This window comes from Erinaceus europaeus, chromosome 11, assembly GCF_950295315.1.
Source record: "Erinaceus europaeus chromosome 11, mEriEur2.1, whole genome shotgun sequence".
NCBI classification, from domain to species: Eukaryota; Metazoa; Chordata; class Mammalia; order Eulipotyphla; family Erinaceidae; genus Erinaceus; species Erinaceus europaeus.
This window is the reverse complement of record NC_080172.1, coordinates 38,259,131-38,280,356: the sequence shown is the minus strand read 5'-3', so window position 1 is coordinate 38,280,356 and position 21,226 is coordinate 38,259,131. Positions and strand designations below refer to the sequence as shown.

The 21,226-nt window shown below is 46.0% G+C and overlaps 1 protein-coding gene across 1 annotated transcript in view; it reads right to left on the bottom strand.

Moving 5' to 3' along the window:
* Positions 1-21,226, bottom strand: part of TP73 (tumor protein p73) — an 81,049-nt gene that overhangs the window by 46,430 nt on the left and 13,393 nt on the right. Inside the window, exons 3-4 of the mRNA XM_007527240.2 lie at positions 5,055-5,145; positions 3,545-3,665 (exon numbers count right to left, since the gene is read on the bottom strand). Coding sequence (XP_007527302.1) covers positions 3,545-3,665; positions 5,055-5,113 — 180 coding nt within the window. The 5' untranslated portion in view covers positions 5,114-5,145. The remainder of the gene's footprint in view (positions 1-3,544; positions 3,666-5,054; positions 5,146-21,226) is intronic.

The following is a 21,226-nucleotide window of genomic DNA, read 5'->3' as shown; positions in this document are numbered from 1 at the left end:
TGCTCCCATAAGGCCCCCCCTGAGTGAGGCAGGAGGACAGATTCCTCACAGCTGATGCTCACTGCCTGCCAGACACCTCTCTCCCCCAGTATGCAGCTGTGATGGCCAAGTAGGCACCTTCTTCTAGACCTAGATGGTCCTGCACTGGCTCAGCATCTAAGAGGAGATGGAGTGGTGGACACAGGATCCTCCTGCCACTTCCCCTGCCTCTCTGCCCCTCTTCCCTCTGTCCCCTGCTCACTCACACACCCTCCACTATCTGCCAGATGCCCTGGTGCCTGTGACAGGTGTGTAGTGTGGTGAGGGTGCTCCAACCAATGGAAAGGGGACTTTCAGGGAGAAAGGGCAGATTGGGTCTCCTTCTGGCCCCCCAAGTTTTCACCAGGCCACTTTTCCCCTATAGCTTGGCAACAAACCTATAGCATAGCCAAGCAGCTGAATTGAGTGGAGGTCACCCCAGAAGGTAACTGCAGTAACTCCGTGGGGCTAGGGTCCCTATATTCCCTCTGATATTGCTGCCACTCACTGTCACATGCATTCAGAGGGGCAGGGTCAAGGCACAACCCAGCTACCATGGCTCCACCTATGTGCCAATAGAAATGCCCAGTGATGGGACCTGAGATACTAGAGTGTCCCTGTGTCCTCCTAACACCTTCCTCTGGAAGCATCATCATCATGTTACTGAGCCTCTCTGTCCCATAACTGAATGACTATGCTGAGGGGGGGAGGAGTCAACTCTTTTCATTCTACCTTCACCTCATCCCAAGGGGACCCAGGCCAATCAGAGACACAGAGCTGGCCTTGAGACAAGTACACAACCAAGTTCAGACTGGTGAGAAGTAGGCCTGGTGGACATTGGGCTAAGAGGGTTGACACCCCTAAAGATGAAGAGGCGCTGGTGGAACCTGGAACTGTTAGGAGGAGATGAGGACTAGAGGGGCTCTCAATCTCAGTTAGCCAGTACTATCTGTAACTATGGTCATTTTGCTTTTATTTTTGCCACCTATTTACCCTATGAGAGGGTAAGTGTATTAAGAGAGCACCAGGATGTATCATTTCTACAGCAGGGGCTTTAGAAAGGTAGCCACACCTGGGAAGCAAGTGCAATAGAAAAGGCAGATCATCTCCCACCTTCTATACCCCAAAAAGAATTTTGGTCCATACTCCCACAGGGATAGGTGATAGGGGAAGTAAACCAGAGGGCTCTGTAATTCCATTCAATCAGGACCTGAAGTGTTTGTCACTAGGAATCTTGGCTTTATACCATCACTGAAAGGGAAATAAATCTGGAAAATACAAGAGGAGACCAGGCACTGTTTCTCTCTCCTTTTCTAACAATTTTATTTATTAAATGGAAATACTGATAAGACTATAGGATAAGAGGGGTACAAATCCACACAATTCCCACCCCCAGAACTCCATATCCAATCCCTACCTTGATAGCTTCCCTATTCTTTATCCCTCTGGGAGTATGGACCCAGGATCATTATGGGGTGCAGAAGGTGGAAGGTCTGATTGCTTCCCCACTGAACATGGGCATTGGCAGGTAGAGCTATACTCTCAGCCTGTCTCTCTCTTTCCCTAATGGGGCAGGGATCTGGGGAGGTGGGGAAGAGGGGGGAAAAAAAAGAAAGATACTCTGAACTAGTAATAGGTTTAGGCATGACTTAGAATGGAAGTGAAGGCAGGACTATATAAAAAATGGGGAAAATAAATATGGATATATAGGTAGATAGGTAGGTAGGTAGGTAGGTAGGTAGATAGATAGACAGACAGACATAAAATCACCACATATTTGTGATGTTGAGAGAACGACTGCAGTTTCCAATAGAAGGGGATAGGGAGACAGAACACTGGTGGTGGAAACCATATGGAATTATATCCCTATTATCTTGTAGTTTTATAAATCACTAAGAAAAAAGAAAAGAAAAGGCAGATCCTCTCAATGGATCAATGAAAAGTTGAGTCCAGGTGAGACTAGGACTGAGGATAGAATAAGGAAGAGAACCTGGGGGGGGGGGGTCATTGTCTCCATGGTCCTCATGTGACTATGAACAAATTATTTGCACCTCACTAATACAATCTGTTCATGTACATTATCTCACATCTTTAAAATAAAGTTTGCATATGGACCGACCTGCCAGTGTCCATGCTCAGCAGAGAAGCAATTACAGAACTCAGACACTCCAATTTCTGCACCCCTTAATAACACCCATGTCCAGCAGAGAAGCAATTACAGAAGCCAGACCATCCACCTTCTGCACCCATAATGATCCTGAGCCCATGCTCCCAGAGAGATAAAGAATAGGAAAACTTCTAGTGGAGGGGATTGGATATGAAACTCTGGTGGTGGGAAATGCATGGAATTTTACTCCTCTTATCGTATGGTTTTGTTGATATTTTCTACTTTTCATTTTACAAATAATGTTTTTGTATTTATTTATTTATTTTCTCTTTTGTTGCCCTTTTTATTGTTGTTGTAGTTATTATTGTTGTTGTTATTGATGTCATCATTGTTAGATAGGACAGAGAGAGGTAGAGAGAGGAGGGGAAGACAGAGAGGGGGAGAGAAAGATAGACACCTGCATATCTGCTTCACCAGCTGTGAAGTGACTCCTCTGCAGGTGGGGAGCTGGGGGCTCGAACCAGGATCCTTTCTCTGGTCCTTGTACTTTGTGCCTCATGCACTTAACCTGCTGCACTACCACCCAACTCCCTATACATAAATTAAGAGAAAAAGAATTTTGGTCTGTACTCTCAGAGGGTTAAAGACTAGGGAACCTCCCAATGAAGGGGATGGGAAACAGAACTCTGGTGGTGGGAATTACACAGAACTGTACCCCTCTTACTCTATATTTTTTAATCATTATTAAATCATATATATATATATATATATATATATATATATCATTGTAGAAATAATAGTTAACCCATGTCTGCAACCTTAGGAGAACTGCTATAGCTTCCAATTGAGGGAATGGAAACACAGAACTCTAGTGGTGGGAACTGTGCAGAATTATACCCCTGTTACCTTGTAATTTTGTAAATCTATATTAGATCACTAATAAAATTAAAAAAAAGAAATTTGCATACCTGGTCCATAGAGTCTCTCATGATTCTTTCAAAGCAATACCTGTGAGTGAGCCAACACCCCTGGGGGGACTGGTTCTTAGGACCCCTTTTGGATGCAGGGCCAGCACTCCTGCAACGAACCTGTCACTGCGAATGGAACTGTTTATTAACAATAATCACCAGGGGGAAAGCAGGTGAGAAGCAGGGGTAACTGTTTGAATATCCAGAGCCAGCCATGCCTAAAGTCCTTCCTGCACCTGGAACCATCCATGCCTAAACCTATTTCTACCCCTGAACTGAAAGTTACATGAGCCCAACCATTTTTTTGTCTTGCGATGTGAGTGTCTTCACAAACCCACAAGGGAAGCCACACACACCAGAGCTTGTGTCCTTGCTCTGTAAACTCTCAGGATAGGATGGACCACATTCACTGCCTCTCTATGTCTTGTCCCTGGAGCACAGACCCACTCACCATGACAGACGAAGTCATGCCCTGCAGCTGGAAGACATCCATGTTGGCCTCTGCGTTGCCCACCACCTCATTATTCACCCTGCTTGGCTGGGGAAGATCAAAGTAGGTGCTGTCTGGCTCTCTGGAAAGAGGGAGCAGAACTGTCAGCCCATAGCTCTCAGGCACAGAGCCCAAGCTCCAGTGGGTACCACCTCTCTTGTCCTTGGGAGTCTTCCAACCCACTTTTCCCCTCTGCTTTCTGTTACCCTCTTCAGCTCTCTTCATCTCACCTCCCTACCTCCCTGGCTATTCTATCTGAGGCTGGTATGATCAAGGGTATGGCTGGTGACCCCACTCTCTGTTTCCAGGAACTCTCCTGGCCATAGCCCTTCTGGTGGGCTGGTCAGAGGAAAGAGTTCAGATGTGGCAGCCCAGGAAGAGGTACAGTGAATAAAGCACTGAACTCTCAGGCGAGAGGTTCTGAATGTAATCCCCAGTATTTCATGGGTCAGAGTGATACTCTGGTTCTCTCTCACTCTTTCTTTCTCATTAATAAATTAATCAACTGGGGCTGGTGGCGGTGCACACAGAAGAGCATATATGTTGCAATGTGCAAAGAAACGAGTGCAAGTCCCCAGTTCCTACCTGTACTGATAAGGGGAAAGTTTTACCAGTGGTGAAGCAGTGATGTAGATGTCTCTCTTTCTTACTCACTCTCTTTTTAAATCTTTACTTATTTATAACTGGATAGGGACAGAGAGAAACTCAGAGGGGGGGAGAGAGAAAGAAACAGAGAGACACCTGTAGCCCTGCCTCACCACTTGTGAAGCTTTCCTCCTGCACGTGGGGACCAGGGGTTTAAATGCAGATCCTTGCGCACTGTAATGTGAGCACTTAACCAGGTGTGCCACCACCTGGCCCCCTCTCACTCACTATCTTCTCTTCCCTCTCAATTTCTCCCTGTATCCAATATATACAAATAAGTAAATAAATAAATCTTTTTTAAGCTAGCAAACTGTTGTTTAAAACTTTAAAAAAATATTTGTTTATTCCCTTTTGTTGCCCTTGCTGTTTTTTTTATTGTTGTAGTTATTATTGTTGTTGCCATTGTTGGATAGGACAGAGAGAAATGGAGAGAGGAGAGGAAGACAGAGAGGGGGAGAGAAAGATAGACACCTGCAGACCTGCTTCACCGCTTGTGAAGCGACTCCCCTGCAGGTGGGGACCCGGGGGCTCGAACCGGGATCCTTAGACTGGTGCTTGTGCTTTGTGCCACCTGTGCTTAACCCGCTGCACTACTGCCCGACTCCCATAAGTAAATATTTTTTAAGAGTCCTTGTATATGACCCTAAGTCCCCTGGAGAAGATCTCAGAGGCACTGGTAGAGCCTGAAACTGTTAGGGGAAGGTGAGGGCTAGCAAGCCCAGAACTCCAGTTCGCTAGGACTATTTGAGGCAGTAGCTTCTTGATCTTCCTGTTCCTGGAGAGGTCAGCTGATGCAGTCCAGGTATTGTGTCTGGGAAACACTCACAGAGAACTCCAAAGATGCTCAAATGTGGCTCCCTCGTCGGTGGATGATGACTGGGACATCTTCCCCACAAGGATCCCAAGAGCAGCTCACTCTGCAAGAAGAGAGGAAGGACAGTGAGCTCCAAAGATGCTGCTTCCAATTACAGCAGCCAGACCTTCCACCTTCTGCACCCCATAATGGCCCTTAGTCCATGCTCCCAGAGGGATAAACAATAGCAAAGCTTTCAAGGGAGGAGATGGGATATGGAACTCTGGTGGTGGGAATTATGTGGAATTATACCCTTCTTATCCTATGGTCTTGTCAATATTTTTTATTTTCTAAATAAATTTTATATAAAAAAGAGGCTGCTCTCTGTGCCCCTGTTCCAGCAGAAGTGACTCACCATTGTGCTCTCTCCCCAGCCCAGGCTCCAATCTTTCACCTTTGAGATGGGTTCCCTCTCTGCCACCAGAGCACAAAGCCACTCTGATCCCAGGAAGAAAACCCCACACTCCAAGGCCAAGGTCAAAAAGTTAGTCATTCACTTCTTCTTCTAGCGTTTGCCCTTCTTCCGTAGCCAGTCAACAGCGTCAGGTTGAAAGCTGTCAGGAGCTGCTTGTTGCTGGCTTTGAAAGTGACTGGGATCCATGTGGATTCAGTCAGCTAGGAAGGATTGTCAGTTTCCCCAATGAATGGGTACTCACGGGATGCACCACAGGGTCAATACATTGGTGATCCCCTTTGCAGGAAGTGTTCAGAGGTGTTGCTGGCCTTTGACCCCCTAGGATGTAGCCCACAGGGATCCCTACCACCCATGGGGGGCATGCAGAGATGAGGAGGGAACAGGGTTCCCATAGAACTGTTTCTATGGGGCAGGGATGGAGAATAAAGCCTGAACCTACTCTGCCCACCGCAATGTTTCCCCTAGTCCGGCCTCCGGGCCCTTGGCCAGCAGCTGCGGGAATTGGCTCAGCCACAGCTTGGCAGTGCCCAAGAAGGCAGGCCCAGACCTGCCCACAGGGTGGGGGCAGGGCACAGATTACAATCTGCTGCTTGTCTGTCTTTAGAAAGGCAGATGCTGACCAGGGGGCTATGGCAGGCTCCTGGGGCTGCCACGTGCCAGCCCTCTGGTCCCTGGAGCAGTGGCACGAGCCAGGAGGGTGACTGTGGGAGCCAGCTGGGCACTGGCCAAGGGAGGCTGAGGGCCAAGAGAGAGCCAAACACCAATGGCCGGGGTAGCCATTCACTGAGTGCTGACCACAAGTGGCTCTGCTGCAGCCTCTAAGAACCACTCTGCCCAAGTACAGGGGGGCTGAGGCTCAGAGAGGTGAAGTCACATGCTGAGAACACACAGCACCACTGTAAGGAAGGACCAAGTGATTTTCTCAGAATGGAAAGCAATTAAGTCATTACACACACACACACACACACACACACACACACACACACACACACGGCCCATTAGGATTTGATGACTGGGCAGGTGCTTTAACCAGCTTGACTACGGTGCCAGCTGGCCCACAAGAATTATAACAAGGAATTAGACAGCACTTTTGTGTTGGGACAGTCACTTTCTTTTTTTTTTTTTTTTTTTTTTGATAAAAACAGAGAGAAATTGAGAGGGGGGAGGAGATAGAGGGATAACTACAGCTCTGCTTCACCACTTGTGAAGCTTCCCCCATGCAGGTGGGGACCAAAGGCTTGAACCTGGCTCCTTGTGCACAGTAATGTGAGTGCTTAACCAGGTGCGCTACTGCCTGGCCCCCCGAAAAGGTCACTTTTATCTGGGGCTGGGATATCCTAAAGCCAGAGTAGTTGTGTAAAGCACAGAGCTGACTATTACTCAGAACTGGGTAGGTTTGGGGAGCAAAATCTATCTGGTCACCAGATCTGCAGCAGGCTCTCAGCTAAAGCTACACAGAAACTCCCCCTCCCCACTGTGCCCCAGAACTGGCTCTTAGAAGAGAGCAGATACCAGTCAGGGCTACTTCCTGATGTGGGCAGGGTGTGCCAACATGAGACTCAGTAGGCCAGGATATTTTTCAGGTGGACCATGCCAAGCCCAAAGGTGGAAAGCTGTCTGGCCAACAATGTACTATGAACCCCTCTCCCTCACAATTGCCAAAGGGTAAACACAGTCACATGGGCTTCAATTGACAGGGGATAAATGAATGGTAATAGGCCCATGACATCAAGTGTTACTCAGCCATGAAAAAGAATCAAAGAGCAACACACTACAACATAGATGAACCTCAGAACATATGCTCTTCTGTACCACAAAGGACTTTATCAAACAAACAAACAAACAAACTACCTATGGAAGGGGCGGATATTCAAAATATTCTATACTCACATAACTCTATAGAAAAATAACAAATAATTCAATTGAAAAATGGACACAAAGTTTGGGGAGCTAAGGCAGCAGTAGCACACAGTATTTGCAAGTGAGAGGGCTCAGATTCGATCCCTCGCACTACTGATAGCCATAGCTGAGTAGAGCTTGGCCAAAGAGAAAAAAATAATGATCAGAAGATTAGCCGGGTAGTGGTGCAACCAATTAAGTGCACACATTACAGTGTGCAAGGACCCAGGTTCAAATCCCAAGTCCCCACCTGTAGGGGGAAAGCTTTGTGAATGGTGAAGCAGGGCTGCAGGTGTCTCTTTTTCTTTCTCCCTCTCAACCTCTCCCCCTCAATTTCTGGCACTCTCTATCCAATAAATAAAGGTAATAAAATAAACAAAATAAAAATGATCAGAAAATCTGGATAAACACTTTTTATTTGTACATTTATTTTTTATTTGTACCAATTGGTACATGAAAGGGGGCTCAATGGGTTAAGTGCACATGGTGCGAAGTGCAAGGACCGGTGTAGGGATCCCGGTTCAAGTCCCCGGCTCCCCACCTGCAGGGGGGCTTCACAGGCAGTGAAGCAGTTCTGCAGGTGTCTCTTTCTCTCCTCCTCTGTCTTCCCCTCCTCTCTCCATCTTTCTTTGTCCTATCTAACAACATCATCAATAACAACAACAATACAACAATAACTACAACAATAATAAAAACAACAAGGGCAACAAAAGGGAAAATAAATATAGAAAAATTTTAAAGGGGGTGCTCAATATTACTTATCTTCAGGGAAATGCAAGTGAAAACCATATTGAGATGTCACCTCACACATCAGAATGGCTGTTAACAGACATGCAGAAAATAACAAGCACTGAAATGAACGGAGGGAAAGGGAATATTTGTGCACTGTTGGTGGGGCTATAAATAAGTGAAGTCACCATGGAAGACACTACGAAGATTTCTCAAAAAATATGAAGATTTCTCACAAATAAAAAACCAAGGATGAGAGCTAGTTTACCAGAGAGGGTGCTTGCATTGCTTGGCACATGACCCAGTTTCAAGTCCCAGTTCCAAAAGGGAGGTATTGTGGTTATGGAGGAAGCTTCAGCACTATGTTTCTCTCTCCCTTCTCTCACACTCCCTATCTGAATGAACACAACAGTTTCAAGTGGTAAAATCATGACCACATAAGGCTCTGATTCTAACAAAACAAACAGACACAAAGCTGCCATATCCAACAACTCCCCTTCTGGGTATTTATCCAAAGGAAATAAAAACAATGATTCAAAAGGATATCTGCAGCCCTCTATTAATTGCAACACTGTTTTTTTTTTTTGGGGGGGGTTGTTATTGGATAGAGACAGAAAGAAATTGAGAAGTGAGGGAGAGACAGAAAGGGAAAGAGAGGGAGTTGGGTAGTAGTGCAGCGGGTTAAGTGCACATGGCGCAAAGCGCAAGGTACAAGGATCCTGGTTCGAGCCCCCAGCTCCCCACCTGCAGGGGAGTTGCTTCACAGGTGGTGAAGCAGGTCTGCAGGTGTCTATCTTTCTCTCTCCCCCTCTCTGTCCTCCCCTCTTCTCTCCATTTCTCTCTGTCCTATCTAATAGTGATAATATCAACAACAACAGTAACTACAGCAATAAAAAAACAACAACAAGGGTAACAAGGGGAAAAGTAAACAAACAAACAAATAAATAAATAAATAAATGGAAAGAGAGGGAGTCGGGCAGTAGCACAGCGGGTTAAGCACAGGTGGCGCAAAGCACAAGGACCAGCCTAAGGATCCCCACCTGCAGGGGAGTTGCTTCACAGGCGGTGAAGCAGGTCTGCAGGTGTCTATCTTTCTCTCTCCCCCTCTCTGTCCTCCCCTCTTCTCTCCATTTCTCTCTGTCCTATCTAATAGTGATAATATCAACAACAACAGTAACTACAGCAATAAAAAAACAACAACAAGGGTAACAAGGGGAAAAGTAAACAAACAAACAAATAAATAAATAAATAAATGGAAAGAGAGGGAGTCGGGCAGTAGCACAGCGGGTTAAGCACAGGTGGCGCAAAGCACAAGGACCAGCCTAAGGATCCCCACCTGCAGGGGAGTTGCTTCACAGGCGGTGAAGCAGGTCTGCAGGTGTCTATCTTTCTCTGTCTTCCCCTCTTCTCTCCATTTCTCTCTGTCCTATCCAACAACAACAACATCAGTAACAACAACAATAATAACTACAATAATAAAACAACAAGGGCAACAAAATGGAATAAACAAATAAATTTTTAAAAAATTAAAAAATGAAAGGGAAAGAGACAGCCCTGCTTCACCACTTGTGGAGCTTTCGCCAGGGCTTGAACCTGGGTCCTTTCACATGTGTGTGCTTAACCAGGTGCACTGCCACCTGATCCCCTTCTTAGAAATTCTTGTTTTATTTACTATTGGATATAAACAGAGAGAAACTGAGAGGAGAAGGGAGGGGAGATAGAAAGGGAAAGACAGAGAGACACTTTAATTGCAGCACTGTTTACAAAATTCAAGATATGGAAACAGCCTAAGTGTCCATAAGTGGCTGACTAGAAAAAAACATGGTATGTGATTATACGTACATATACATAAAACATGGAGTACATGCAATGGAATATTACGCAACTACAAAAATAATAACATCTTCATGTCTTTGACATGGATGGGTCTTGAGTATATGTGCTAAATGAAACAAATCAGAGACAGACAAATACCATTATTACTTCACTTATATGTGGAATCACAAACATAAAACAAATAAGCAAACTAAAATTCACAGGCAACAAAGGACAAATTGGTGGTTACCACAGGGAGATGGGTTGATGCCACGAGTAAGAAAAAATAAAGAATGTGCTGATATTTTATGAAAGAAAAATGAGTCACTAGGATATAATTTACAGCATGTAATCCACAGGCAACAAAGTTGCACAATTTTTTTTTTTTGGAGGAGCTACGGCCTCGTAAATGTATAATTTTATTTCTTCAGGTCACTTTTTTTTTTTAATTCAGATACAGAGAGAAGTTACCATAACAGACAGCAGAGGGCCAGGCAGTGGCGCACCTGGTTAAGTGCACACACCATAGTGCGCAAGAGCCTGGGTTCAAGCCCCTACTCCCCACTTGCAAAGGGAAATCTTAACAAATGGTAAAGTAGAGCTGCAGGTGTCTCTCTGCCTCTCTCCCTCTCCCCTCTCAATTCTTCTGTGTCTCTGTCCAAAAATAAATAAAATTAACTTTTGGGTGCCTGATCAGTTTGATTTCTGAGAAATGCTTCCCCAGGTGATCTTGTGCACGTGTCATACTGTAATTACACAGTGCTAAACATTACTGTCTACCCTACACCTAGGCTGTATGGAACAGCCAGTCTATTGAGAGTCCTGTTGTATACTAGCATGCTCTTTTTTTAATGAGAGAGAGAGAGAGAGAGAGAGAGAGAAACAGAAAGAGAGAGAGGGAGAGAGAGAAATTTTTTGGTGTTGTTAAAAATTTTTGGTGTTGTTTTGGTGTTGTTTAAAAGGGCTAATTTAGGTATCATGAAAGTGTCAACTTGGGGGTCGGGTGGTAGCGCAGTGGGTTAAGCGCAGGTGGCGTGAAATGCAAGGACCAGCGTAGAGATCCCGGTTCAAGCCCCCGGGTCCCCACCTGCAGAGGAGTCGCTTCACAGGAGGTGAAGCAGGTCTGCAGGTGTCTATCTTTCTCTCCCCCTCTCTGTCTTCCCCTCCTCTCTCCATTTCTCTCTGTCCTATCCAACAATGAACAACATCAACAACAACAATAAAAACCACAGCAAGTCTACAACAACAAGGGCAACAAAAGAAAAAAAATACCATCCAGGAGCAGTGGATTCATAGTGCAGGTACCTAGCCGCAGCAATAACCCTGGAGGCAAAAAATAATAAGTAAATAAAAATAAAAAATAAAAAAAGAAAGTGTCAACTCTATGATAAAATGTTTTTTCAATTGCAGGTGGCTATGCAGCAAAGTATGTCCCATGTGCATTTACTCAAGTAGCTGCAAAAAAAAAAAAAAGTAAAGAGTTCTCTCTCAAAGCCCAAGCTCTCAGCAGCCCCTGGGGAAACTGGGTTGGCATGTTCCTGTTGGGCCCCTGGCCCTACTCCAGCCCTAGTACCTCCCTCCCACCAGAGCAGCCCAGAAGTAGGAAACACAGGCCAGGATGGGGTGGGGTCTGGGTACCAACTCAGGGGTACAGCCAGCATCTTTATCTGCCTCCCTGAGCTGCTGGCCTCAGAGATAGCCATACTCATGGCAGGCTGGCATGGATGACAGGGATCCTGACCCCAAACCTAATCCTCCGGTACCCAGTATCTGGAAACCAAGTCAGCCAGGGTAAGTGCTCAGTACAGAGGGCACATACAGAAGTGGGAAGCCCCTTCATCTCTACCCTGGGCAGAGCACTCTCAGTATTTGTTGTCAAGTAAAGGCAGACTTGATTCATAGGTTTTATATTGATATCATTATTTTTAAAACTTTATTGGGGGTTAGTGGCTTAGAGTACAGTTGTTGACACATGGGTATAATATTTATCTGCAAAACACTCTCATGCTCAACTTCGGCCTTTTTCTGCAGTTTCTTTTAATTTATTTCTTTTTTTACTAATTTGTTTTTTATCTTTATCTGATAGGCAGCCAGAAATCAAGATGGAAGGGGGTGGTAGAGAGGGAAAGAGATAGAGACACCTGCAACAACTGCTTCACCACTTGCAAAGCTTTCCCCTTGTAGGTGGGGACCAGGGGCTCGAACCTGGGTCCTTACGCACTGTAATGTGTGTGCTCAACCAGGTGTGCCACTACCCAGCTTCTAAAAATTACTTTTAATCCTTATGCCACTCACATTCTTCTTCCCACTGAATCTTGAAGGGGTATCTATGCTCCCCTACCATCCATGTGCACAGCCTCTTCTGCCCTGAGAGGAGTTTGGGTACTTCAGGAGGAGGCAGCCTGCACTGAGCCCAGAAGGAGCTTTGTGGGCTAATATGTGGGCTCCCACCCCAGAATCTGTCTGACATATCACCTTCAGACCCCAGCAATAAGCCTCTATAAACTTCTGAGGCGCAGGTTGGAATACATATTCCAGGGTCCCCCGCCAAGAAGCTCCCAGGAATATGCATCTTTCCCAAGAACCCAGGGAGTCCTAATGACACTGGCACAGACCCATAGGGAAATAGTATCACAAAGGTCAACTCGACTGTTTGCACTGAGGATGGGCTGCAGTGCTAACTACCACACAGTTTCTCTGCAAAGCAGTGCTATAGACCCACCCACTCACCATGACTGCCAACTTCCCTGGAGAACACTGCACTCTGATGCCCAGATGAGTGGCTTAACTGTCCCTGCAGGGAGAGGGAGCACCCACCACTCTGAAAGGAATAAGGGACATGAAGAAAAGAAAATGCTAATCAATGCTTGGCTAAAGATCAGGGTGTAGAGATGAAGGCCTCCCCTGCAACCTGCCTGGAACCTGGGCACCCTCACTCTCCCCTCCAGGTCAGGGATGGGATATTCTCAATGCTCACTAGCAACACTGGAGAGAAGGATCTGGATGTGAGAAAAGGAAATCAACTTTCCAACAACTGTCAATTAAGATTGATTTTCCAATGGCCTGTCTTTGGAATCTGGAAATGTGTTCACAATAGACACATGGCAATCAGACAAAATGGAAATTGCTTTCAAGGACACTGAATCACTAAAGAAAGAGAGAAAGGGAGAGGGAGGGAGAGGGAAAGAGAGAAAGGAAGGAAAGAAAAAATGACTTATTTTTGATAAAGCATTTTTTGGAGGTTAGAACAAAGTCATTGGGTGCAAGAAGTTTACTGGCAGCTGCTCCTGGGGACAGTGTGTCTCACACAATGGGTGGGCAGTGAGGTGTCAGCACGGACCTCCTAGTGGGAAACTTGTGGGTATAGGAAATATGGTGCAGTGTTTGTCAGAGTCACTTGTGAGCATCTGTGTGACTTTAGTGTTCCCTCCTGAAGGAGCAGTTGTGTGAGTGATAGCTCCACCTTCCTGGCCTGTCCTCACAGCTCCAGAAGTGTGGCCATGAAACCACTTCAGCCAAAGAGATTTCCAGCAAACCTCTGTGACTCTGGAGGAAGATGGGGGAAAGACTCTGCTAGTCAGCTAGGCTACCCAGTTCACCTGGGCAGAGGACACAGTCTGTAGATCTAAGGTTCCAGAGAGACATGATGGATCCTGGTACCCCCTCCCCTCCACCCAGCTTCAGGTCCTGAAATGCCAGAGATCCTAGCACTGAGGGAATTGGGGGTGATGATCCTGAATGTTCACCTTGATCTAGGCTTGTCGAAGAGTGAGTGGCCCACTGTCACGCCCTACTGGCTTCTTGGTGTGACTTACATACAGTTCTGAGAACTCAGCCTCAGCCTAACGGTTCTGAGCTGGGGCCATTTGGCAACATCTCTAGCCCCCCTCTTTCAGGGTCATCACCAGTGGGGGAGGGACACTACTCAGAACCCACCCCCCAGCCCCCCACCCCCACTTCTTCATGCAGAGAAGGTTCTCTCCCACAGGTTGAAGGCTTCAGTGGGGACCAAGACATTGCCACAAGCAATCTCCGGCTCTCACGCTAGTCTGGCAGTGACACCTACCACAACAGGGGCATTTTGGTATGGAAGCTGGGTCTTTCTGAGTGAAAGGTCTGACTGGAGTTAGTTGGCTAGAAGCCTTGTCCACCAGCCCCTAATACCTGATAGGCATTGAGAAAACATCAGCTGTGATCAGCAAAGAGATCAGATCCTGTTTGGGCAGGACCACAGGCCTCCTGCTTCACAATCCCCTCCTCCCATCATTTCCATCAGCAGAGAAAAGCTCCCATGCTTTGACAATTCATGTTAATTTTTCTTAACCCCTGATGTCTATGCCAGCACCCCTGACTCCTCCCAACCCCCTCCTTCCACTGTTTAAACACAGACTGAGATCTGGGATGGTAGATAAACCCAGAACATCTCAGAAAAGACTCGGGCCTCCCTAGCCATACAATTGTTCTGGGGCCTTGTCTCCAGGGGTACAGAAAGCACTAATGTCACAAGACCACCTACCTGGGTAGAGGACCCGGAGGCCATACACTATTGCAGGATCAAGGAAGGCAGTTGGCCCTTCTGCAAAATGACGTCTTCTCCAGGCAGGGCAGCTGGCCAATTCCCACTGAACTGGGAGCCTGTCACCAAGAGCAGTAGCCTCTGCCTGGCCTCCTCATTTCCCATCAGCTAACTTCCCAGAAGAGGAACAGCCCTTGCCAGGAGGAGGGACCCACCTGGATTGAGGGCCAGAAGTGCCCCCTTCTCAAAAAGCAAGGACAGCAGCCATCTTGGCATGCCCCCTCTGGCCTGCAGGACACGTGACCCAGGACACTGGGTGGCCCTGTGTCCTTTCATCTGCAGACCACGTGGGGTGAATAGGGCAAAGTTAGGGCTAGATACTCAGCCAGGGCTGGTTATAACCACCCCTACACATTGTATGGGAAAGATAGGGCCCCTCAGGGTCCCATGAGGAGGGCATTGCTGGGGGAGCCCTCAGTCCCCCTGAGATAGCTCCCTACTCCCCTATGCTGCTCCTGGGAGACCAGGCACTAGTGGCGAGAGACAAACGTAGCCTCCCCACCCTGGGTAGACTGCGCTTGTGCAATCTGAAAACAGCTGGAGGTGCCCGATTAAGCTGTCCTCTCTCCCTCCTGGGCTGGCAGACTCTGAGAGCACCCTGGGAATCCCCCATGCCTGCTACTCACAGCAGTTGGGCTGGGGTGGGTAGGTTCCCTTGGGCCCCTTCCGTTCTGTCTGGAGACCAGGGTGGCTGGCCGGCAAGTTCCGTTAGGATATTCAGCTCACTCAGTACTCACTGGAGAAGATGGAGGCAGCCTTCTGACCATATGAGCCCAGTGACTTCTGGAAGGAAAGAACAGTTGACCAAACCTCCCAGGACTCCAGGGCTAAGATTCAGGCAGAGTACTGGAGACCCCTCACCACTTCCACCCCCAGAGTAATGATACACTATAGTCCTGGGCTGTCACAGACGCTGTGGAACACACATGAAGCCGAACACAATAGCAACACAAAGGCACCATCAACCATAGGTGGCTTTCCACCCTAGGGCACAGCAGCCAAGTCAGACAAAGAAGCAGGCACAGAGTACTTCTGTTACTCATCCAAGAACACACAGCTGGTTAGGAACTCACACCTGGCTCCTGCACCCTTGCTTTTGACTCCTGTGCTCTGACTGGATATCGCAACAAGAGAAAGAATGAAGTCAATAACTTTTGCTATTTGTACTGTTTTTATTTATTTATTTCCTTTTGTTGCCCTTGTTTTGTTGTTGTAGTTATTGATATTATTATCGGATAGGACAAAAAGAAATGGAAAGAGGAGGGGAAGAAAAGATAGACACTTGCAGACATGCTTCACCGATTGTGAAGCGGCTCCCCAGGTGTCGCAGGTGGGGAGCCGGGGGGCCTGAACCAGGATTCTTACCCGGTCCTTGCGCTTTGCACCACCTGTGCTTAACCCACTGTGCTACAGCCCAACTCCCTATTTGAACTGTTTTTTATTTTGTTTAAAGTGTTTAATTCTGTATATGCAAAGTCTCAGTCCAATCCAGGATCATGGTGGCCCAAAGACTGAATGGAGATCATTCTCCAAGACATAAGCCTTCAGAGCATCCTTCACTGCAGAGACTTTAACCAACCTCTGGTGTGTCTAGGGCACTGATACTGTTAAAGGAGCCATGAACTATCAGAAAAATCAGTCTGTAAGCACCATCTTTCTTTTTTAAATTTTTAAAATATTTATTTATTCCCTTTTGTTGCCCTTGTTTTATTACTGTGGTTATTATTGTTGTTGTTATTGATGTCATCTTTGTTGGATAGAACAGAGAGAAATGGAGAGAGGAGGGGAAGAGAGAGAGGGGGAGAGAAAGGTAGACCTGTAGACTTGCTTCACCGCCTGTGAAGCGACTCCCCTGCAGGTGGGGAGCCTGGGGCTCAAACCAGTATCCTTATGCCAGTCCTTCCAATTTGCACCATCTGCACTTAATCTACTGCATTACCGTCTGACTCCCAAGCACCATCTTTCTTTAAATATATATTTATTATATATTTTTATGAGAGGGTGAGGCTAGAACACTGCTAATCTCTGGCATATGGTGATGCTGAGTTTGAACCTGGACCCTCAGGCATGCAAATCCTATACTTGAATATGTGGAGCTATCTCCCCAGTCCAGGATATTTCCTGGGCAAATATGCATGAACAAAAAGTCAGAACTCAGGTGGTCTGGTTCTGTGAGGAGGCTGTGGCTTGAACCTCTCAACTCTGTGAAGCAGGAGCACGGTAACCTGAGACACAATTTTCATTAACCATCGATGACATACAGAAAGCAGCTAGTTCACAATGCCCAATTTCCAGTTCTCAGAAGGAAAGTTTAAAAAAAAAGTGTAACAGGCCAATGAGATATCATAATGGTTTATGCAACAGAAGCTCCATGCCTGAGGTTCAGGGGCCCCTGGTTCAATCCCTGGCATTACCATAAGCCGGAGATTAACAGTGCTCTTGTCAAACGAATAAAAAAAAAAGAACAAAAATCAAAGCAAAAATAAAAGGGGGATTTAAAAAAACTTGATTGGTTTCCTTAACTTATAAAAAACAACAGGATAGGGGCTGGGTGGTTGCACAGTGGGCTAAGCGCACATGGCGCAAAGCACAAGAACCTGCATAAGGACCCTGGTTCGAGTCCTTAGTTCCCCACCTGCGGGGGGGGGGGTCACTTCACAGGTGGTGAAGCAGGTCTGCAGGTGTCTATCTCTCCCCCTCTCTGTCTTCCCCTCCTCTCTCAATTTCTCTTTATCCTATCTAACAATGACGGCAATAATAATAACAACAACGATAAACAAGGGCAACAAAAGGGAAAAATAGCAAAAAAAAAAAAAGAGAGAGAGAAAAAAAACAACAGGATAGGAGATACATTTTGTTTGACTTGCTCTACCTTATGTAATTCTTAAAAAATATTTACTGTAGTATTCCATTGTATATACATACCACAACTTGCTTAGCTACTCATCTGTTACTGGATACCTAGATTGCGTCCAGGTTTTGGTTATTACAAACTATGCTGCTATGAGCACAGATCTGAGTGTGTTTGATTCCTTAGGATTTCTTAGGAATTGCTGGGTCATAGGTAGGTCCATTTCTAGCCTTCTGAGAGTTCTCCAGACTGCTCTCCACAAGCTTCATACTCCCAGTAGTGTGGGAGTATGAAGTAGTTCCTTCATTATCCTCCTCATGTATGACATTCTCACAAGAGTAAAGTGGTACCTCACTGTTGTCTTTATTTGCACTTCTCTGACAATAAATAAAATACTACTCAGTTATTAGGAATGATTAATTAACCTCCTTCACCTCATCATGGATAGAGTTTGAAGGAATCATGTTAAGTGAGATGAACCAGAAAGAGAAGGATCAAGATGGAATGATTTCATTCATGAACAGATGCTGAGAAATAAGAACAGAAAGAGGAAATACAAAGTATAACTTGGACTGAGTTTGGTGTATTGCACCAAAGTAAAGGACTCTAAAGTAAAAGACTCTAGGGTTGGGGGGGTGGGGCTTTCAGGTCCTGGTGAAGGAAGACTAGGCTGGAGGTGAGAGTGTTTTGCAGAAAACTGAGAAATTTTACCCATGTACCAACTGTATCTACTATAAACCATTAATTCTCAATAAAAAGAAGGAATAAAATATTTACTAGAACCTCCTCTCATTTATACACAGTATATAAAATCTCTAGATTAGAACCTAATCTTCAGACCATTTTTCTTAGAAAAATCTGAGGACTATTTCTGTGTTCAAGTCCCTCCTGAGTCCTCAGGTTGATTTTTTTTTTTTTTTTTTTGCTTCCAGGGTTACCACTGGGTTCAGTGCCTGCACTATGAAGCCACTGCTCCTGGAGGCCATTTTTTCTTTCTTTCTTTCTTCTTATTATTTTTTTGATAGGACAAAGAGAAATTGAGAGGGAAAGGGAAGAGGGAGAGGTAGAAACCTTCAGGCCTGCTTCACTGCTTGTGAGGGACCTCTTGCAGGGTTCCAACTCAGCTCCTTGTGTGGGTCCTTGCACTTCATACTACATGTGCTAAATCCCATGTGCCACCACTGGGCCCCAAATTGATTCTTTAATACTAAAATCAAATGTGTCTTTTTTTAAAAACAAGACCAACACCAATGACTTCCTAACAGCCTAAAACGCTCACATTTGTTTCTGCCACATTAATATTACAATAATATTAGAGAGCTAACACCCTGGGAAAGTCCCATCTCTGCAACACAGACCTTCTCCACTTATCATCAGTTTTCTTTCTTTCTTTCTTTCTTTCTTTCTTTCTTTCTTTCTTTCTTTCTTCCTTCCTTCCTTCCTTCCTTTCTTTTTTCTTTCTTTCTCAGTTCTGGCTTATGGTGCTGGGGATTGAACCCAGGACATCAAAGCCTCAGACACTAAAGTTTTCTTTGCATAAGCATTATGCTATCTCTCCAGTTCAATTAGCACTTTTTATGAGAAGGATGATAATCTATCAAAGGTCAGGAAGATAGCTCATCCTGTTAGAACACTAACTTGCATGCCTCATGCTCCAAGCACTGCAGTTCAATCCCCTATAACTCCTTATGCCAGAGTGAGCAATGTTCTGGTCTTTTTCTCCTCTCTTTAATAATAAATAAATAAATTGGGGGGCTAGGCAATAGCACACCACGTTAAGTTCACATAGTAGGAAATACAAGGACCCACACAAGGATCCTGGTTTGAGCCCCCAGCTCCCCACCTACACAGGGGTAGCTTCACAAGCACTGAAGCAAGAATGCAGGTGTCTAGCTTCCTCTTCCCCTATCTCCCCCTCTTCTGTCAATTTCTCTCTGTCCTATCCAATAAAATAGAAAAAATGGCCTCTAGGACCAGTGGATTCATAGTGCTGCTGCCAAGCCCCAGCAATAACCCCGGAGGGAAAAAAAAAAGATTACAAAATATATAAATAAATAAAATATTATTATCAATCAACATGGGGACACGAGAAATAAAAACCAAAATATAGTTATTTGAGTCAGAGTAACAAAAACAGAGTCAGAAGGTTGTTAAGAACCAGGCGCTGGCATATCCGGGCAAGCCCAGGCAGGCTCAGACACGTCCACCTTCACCACCCTGAAGAAGGAGACAAAGCCGCCCAAACCACTTCCTGGATCAACAATGGCAGACACCCACAAAATGGAACTTTAACCAATCATGACTTGAGAAACTCCCCTTTCCCATGCCTGCACCAATAACAGAACTTGACCACTTTACATTGAATACACATAGCGGAATGAAGTGAAAACTATCCCACCTTGTCTTTGGGTGTTTTAACCTATGTAAGCCTCCTGTGTCTAGAGGATTTCAGTCGGAACAAACCCACAAATAAACACTCATATTTTAAAAAATATTTATTCATTTCCTTTTGTTGCCCTTGTTTTTATTATTGTTGTTATTCTTGTCGACGTTGCTGGACAGGACAGAGAGAAATGGAGAGAGGAGGGGAAGATAAAGAGAGGGAGAGAAAGAGAGACACCTGCAGACCTGCTTCACCGCCTGTGAAGCGACTCCCCTGCAGGTGGGGAGCGAGGGGCTAGAACCGGGATCCTTAGGCTTTGCGTCATGTGCGCTTAACCCACTGCACTACCGCCCAATTACCTAAACACTCATATTTTGACCCAGCCAAGTCTTTGGACTGGTGTTTCCAGTTCACTTTTCCTGCCAGCAAAGTGCCTAGTCCTCACCTCCTGGCCCTGGGGGTATCTTTCTGATAAGGACACTCAACATCTTCTGTGCACCCACTCTGTGCCAGTCCACCTGGAGTTCTATTTACTGATCTCAAAGTAACCCTGTCAGAAAAGGTTGGTGAACTCCTACTTTCCAAATGTTCTTACAGAAGCAAAGACAAGTTCATTTGCCCAGGGCCACAAATAAGTATTAAGGCAGGCCAGCAGTGAGCTCAAGTTTGGTTGAGGGTTCTCCCAACCCCTACCCACCAGGCAACCCCATTCACCAGTAGTCCCCTTCTATTGGGAGACAAGAGAACAAGTCTACAACACCCAGTGTCGAGGACATCCTGAGGGCTACTAAGCCCACGATCCACTGTGGGGTGACCAACTGCATGCTGTTAGGGGGCAGAGCTTGACTAAGGTCAGGCCCTAGACAGTCCTTCAGATCAGGAGAGGCAGAAATAGTGCAGAAGGATCAGAGAAGGGACATGATCTTCACGGTCATCTTGGGCATAGGGAATACTCTGGACCTACACGTGAGCATGGCAGTGTGGGTGTGTGTGTGTGTGTGGGGGGGGGGTATTTGGTGGAATTTTTATGTGGAAAGTTATTCTGGATGGCCTCACAAGCCAAGTTTGCAATCAGTGAGACAGGCCTTGGTGAGGTCCAGGCAGGGTCAGAGATCATGATCAATAGGATGGTACTGGGGTGCACAAGAACAGATGGATGATGATGGCTATTAGCCCTGAGAGCCCTTCCAGTCAGGCACAAGTGGTGGTACATTTTGCTTAGGGTACTTTTTTGCTATTGTTGTCCCTGGGTAGGTGTGAAATGCTCCCCACCAGCTGACAGCTCAGGGCCCCAGTCACCTGTAAACATCAGGGCCTGTTTCTTCAACTACAGAATGGGGGTGGATGGATGGATGGATGCAAAAGCAGGAGGCCTGAGGGCCTTCTGGGGCAAAATGTAAGTGCCTGTCCAACTTCTGAGATCATTTGCATATCTTGACTTTAGCCATCACTGGGTGAGATTTTGGTCCTCCATTCT